At 48.3% G+C, this 5,000-nt stretch overlaps 1 protein-coding gene across 1 annotated transcript in view; it reads right to left on the minus strand.

Moving 5' to 3' along the window:
* The window catches only part of rapgef5a (Rap guanine nucleotide exchange factor (GEF) 5a), a gene marked incomplete at its 5' end in the record, with an annotated part of 95,068 nt that overhangs the window by 31,281 nt on the left and 58,787 nt on the right, over positions 1-5,000 (minus strand). The window contains 2 exons of the mRNA XM_080859010.1: positions 1,285-1,385; positions 3,264-3,397. Of these exons, the coding sequence (XP_080715136.1) occupies positions 1,285-1,385; positions 3,264-3,397 (235 nt within the window). The remainder of the gene's footprint in view (positions 1-1,284; positions 1,386-3,263; positions 3,398-5,000) is intronic.

The raw sequence follows: 5,000 nt of genomic DNA on the forward strand, positions 1-5,000 counted from the left end.
TGTTGCCCACCTGAATCAATAGTGAGTGAAATGCTTAACCTCCATGTTCGAATCAATGTAACAAATCGCTTGTGTAGACGGATAGTGATGGACTTCATTGCATATTACAAGTGCATGGACATTTGCATCATATCTGATGTAGAGGTCACAAGGCCATGTAGAAACTGCTGACAGTGAGTTCAAACGGGGTCAGTCAGTGCAGTGACACTAGCCACAGTGATTAAGAGAAAGGCTCTCAGTTTGTGTGCCAGAGATGGAAGAGACAAGAAGTACGGAGGAAATGTGGAAAGAAAAACTCTTCAAAATAAAAGTGCAAATACAAATATAAATGTCATTCAACTCTCCTCATCTTTAGTGCAACTGTACACTTGGCAAACAACTGCTTAACCTCTGCTACCAAGACCTTGTCTTTCACGTCACAGTGCACCGGTAGTCAGTAAAAAAAAAAAAGGTGGAAATACAAATATATATGTCATTCAACCCTCCTCATCTTTAGTGCAACTGTACACTTGACAAACAAATGCTTAACCTCTGTTGCCAAGACCTTGTCGTTCATGTCACAGTGAACCGGTAGTCAGTTGAGTTTAACCACTTTCTGGGCCAGTATACAGTCAACGGAACTATCACACGCAAGCGAGAGAAAAACACGGCTTCTGGGCCTGGTCTCCAGCTTTCACTTTGCACAAGGTTAACGATGGTGAGGACCCAGTGGGCTGTGAATCAAGCAAACCCGGAGAGAATGTCCTCTACCAACACTGTCCTTGGCTGGAATGCATATTGAATAGACACATATCTTTCGCTAAAACAGCAAACCCAAAGTCCAACACTGGGCTTACAGACACACACACACACACACACACACACACACACACACACACACACACACACACACACACACACACACACACACACACACACACACACACACACACACACACACACACACACACACACACACACACACACACACACACACACACACACACACACACACAGGGCTAACAGAGCCCTGGAGGTTCCACAGTGGAATGTGAGAGCAGATTCTCTACTGACACAGTGGACTGTGGACTTTTACTTTACTTCACTATGTCTCTATATCACTGTTTCTTTGTGCACACACACACACACACACACACACACACACACACACACACACACACACACACACACACACACACACCTGGACACCATAGACGCTTTTCCATTAACGCGTCAGTTGTAATGAGACGGTGTAGAGTTGCTCGATTTGTAGTGCTAAAGAGTAAAGACTGAAGGGTCTCTCACCTGCCTCCCTGTTCTCCGTCGCCCCCTGCTGCTCGTCCAGGCGCAGGTCGCTGAGCAGGTGTTCCAGAATCTTCTGGGGCGTCCCAGAGACCACCACGTACCTGTCGGACACAGAAGAAGAGTCGGAAGAGTCGGTGAGGTAGTCTTCCTCGGCCAAGCGTGCAGAGCGCGAGCCGTAGCTCCACACTCTTCCTCTCCCCTCTTCCCCCTCCTTCCACCGCTCCTCCTCATCATCATCATCATCATCATCTATGTAGCGAAAGGAGGGGATGTCGAAGGTGCGAACAGACGGCTCCTGAGAGGAACTACAGCTGCTGCAGCTCTCGTAGGAGTTGTGATCTTCGTCATCGTCATCGTCATCATCTTCACCACCATCATTATCGTCCTCTTCCGCCTCAACTAGAGTGGCACGTTTTTCCAGGAGTTGCCTCACACTACCCATGTCCCGGCACCTCCAGAGGACCACCCCCACGGTCACTGCAGCATGACCCAAGCCAGGTGTCCTCTCCCTGGGCTAAGCGGTGCGCTGCCTCCCCCTGTGTGGCCGGCTGAGCTCCAGAGGCATCCGGTGCTCTCTCTGCTCTGAGTGCGCTCAGAGCCGGCCGCTCAGAGCCTCTCTGCTCTCCCTGCCTCGCTGCTCAAGACACTCCCTGTCCTGTCAGTGCTACTGGAGAAGCCACACACACACACACACACACACACACAAACACACACACACACACACACACACACACACACACACACACACACACACACACAAACAAACACCCTAACACACCCTCTCTCTCTCTCCCCCTAACACACACACACCCTCTCTCACTCACACACACACCCACACACACATTTTCTCTTGTCCTCTCTCTCTCTCACACACACAGACACACACTTCTTCCACAGAACTGCTCTGTCCCTGCGGCAAGCACAAACACACACACACCCAAACGCAAACCCAAACGCACACACTCACACACACACACACACACACACACACACTCTTCCTGCGGCAAGACCAAAACACTTACACACACACAAACACACACACATACACTCAAGATGGCACAGTCATTCTCTCTCTGTCTCTAGCCCTGCAGCTACAGCACACATTCTTTCCGTCTCCGAAAGCTGCAAACACACAACCTCTGTTACCAGCATGAACACAAGCATACCCACTTCTGGAACACCACTGACACGCAGTCACACACACACACACACACACACACACAAACACACACACACACTCACTCACTCACTCACTCACTGTCACACTCCACCCTGTAGCACTGCAGACTGTGTGTGAATGTGTGTGTGTCTGTATGTATGTATTCGAGTCATAAGAGAAAGAGAAAGAAAGAGAGAGAGAGAGGGGGGAGAAAGAGAGAGAGAGAGGATGAGGGAGAGAGAGAGAAGAAAATAATTGGAAGAGAGAGTGATGGAGGGAATGTGATTGAGAGATGGGATGTAACACATATAAATGAGTGACAGAAAGAGGAAAGAGAAAAGAAGAGAAGAAGAAAGAAGAGATAGAGAGAGTAAAATGGTGGAGAGGGGGAGAAATGAGAGGAAAGTGAGGAGAAATAGGCAGGTAGAGAGAGAGAGAGGAGAGAATGAATGAAGCCGAACGCTGAAACAGAAAGAGATTGGAAAGGTAGAGAGGGGTAGGGAAAGAGAGAGAGAGGGGCTGGGCAGAATGGAAATAGGGAAGGAGGGAGGGGTAGAGTGAGAGAGACAGAGTTAGGGAGGGAGAGAGAGTGGGAGAGTGTGAGGGATAGGAAGTGAGGTAGGTAGGCAGACAGGGAGGGAGGGAGAGAGAGAGAGAGAGGGAGGGAGTGAGAGAGGGAGGGAGGGAGAGTGTGAGGGATATGAAGAGAGGTAGGTAGGCAGACAGGGAGGGAGGGAGAGAGAGAGGGAGGAAGGGAGTGAGAGAGGGAAGGAGGGAGGGAGGTAAGGAAAGTATAAGAGAGAGAGAGAGGGATTCTAACCTCTTGTCACTATCTTCCTCTTTCACCCCGCCCGTTGTCGTGGGTGACGGTCGCTCTGACGACACCCTCTGGAGCACCAGCACATCCTGGCCTCTCTCCTTCAGACACACACGAACGACACCTTCCCCCTGAGTCTGAGAGAGAGGGCGAGAGAGAAAGAAATTGAGTGAGATTGTGAGAATGTGGGTGTGTGTGTGTGTGTGTGTGTGTGTGTGTGTGTGTGTGTGTGTGTGTGTGTGTGTGCACACACGTGTGTATGTGTGTGTAAGAGAGACAGGCATAAGGAGTGAGAGATGGGCAGCAAGGATGAAAGAGTACATAATTAATACAAACATGATAAATAAATGAATGCATCTGAATGCCATGTAACTTGGCAAAGACACACAAGTCACCTCATGCAATGAATTCAGACACGTATGTAAATACCCAAAGGAACACAGCTCATCAGCACGACTGTGTATTCAGGACTGCAGAGTTTAGACTGAAATAACACCAAGCATGTCTGTGCTTGTGTTCCATAACACCACGTCTCTGATGGGGAAGAGCTGCCTCTGAAGTGGCCAAATCTGATGAGAGGATTTAAAAGCTTCTCCCTTAGGATCCCGGGGTGAAATGAATCTACTCTACAGAGAGCTGGGTTAGCAGAAACACCCAGTGTGTGTGTGTGTGTGTGTGTGTGTGTGTGTGTGTGTGTGTGTGTGTGTGTGTGTGTTTGACACAGCTCCTGCACCCCCCTGCTGTCCTGAGGGAGGCGTCTGGGAGGGGGGGGGGGGGGGGGGGGGGGGGGGGGGGGGGCGCTCTCAGGTGGAAAAGTAGGCATTCCCAGAGGAGGTGGGAGGCAGAACCGGAACGCCGTGACCGGAGAGAGGAGGGATAACGAGTTGAACCGGAGGCAGTGCTGTTCAGTGTGTGTGTGCACCATTCGCTTTTTCTGTTTGCATGTCGTCAGTCTTTAACTTCTCTCCCCCTTCCTATTTATCTCCCTCTCAGACTCTTTATCTCTGACTCTCTCATTGCCTCTCTCTGTCTCTCTTTCTGTCTCTCTCTCTCTCTTTCTGTCTGCCTCTCTCGCTTACTTTCTGCAACGCTTTACCTCTTCAACCTTTTTTATCACCAAATGAAACACAGAACAATCCAGACCGTGGCAAGCGTTCACACACAATCACCACTTAAGCTGCAGACCTTCCATATATATAGGGTTCAGACCCCTTTTCATTGATGACCCTTTCCATGACTTCAGAACCTACAAGTACACAAAAATTATGCACTTTACACCACAGGCTGGGTCTAATTATTGAATGAAAGGGAAACATCAACCTTTTCATCCCTTTTCGAATAGGCTAGTTAGGCTACGTCAGTTCAAGTACAACAACATTTTCAATGGAAGAGTACAATAACATAATTTATGTCATTAGACCTACACTTCTGTTTGGAATCACAGAGAAATGTCCTTGTTTTTCTATTCATAAAACTTAAAAGTGTAGACATAGATAAGGTAGTAAATGACTATTGCAGCTGGTAATGGCTGATTTTTTAAAGGAACATCTACAAAGGCATAAGAGGTCCATTTCCTGTCACAATTTACATCTTTGTTACAAAGGCACATTATGTTAGCTAATCCTAAATTGTCATGTTTAAAAGGATAATTCTTCATTAGTTTGTGCGACTGACGACTCAATGTCGAAAGACTGTATTAGCATTAAAACCGGCCTTCTCTGGGCTACTTGAGTATCTGGA

This window comes from Sprattus sprattus (assembly GCF_963457725.1).
Source record: "Sprattus sprattus genome assembly, chromosome: 20".
NCBI lineage: Eukaryota > Metazoa > Chordata > Actinopteri > Clupeiformes > Clupeidae > Sprattus > Sprattus sprattus.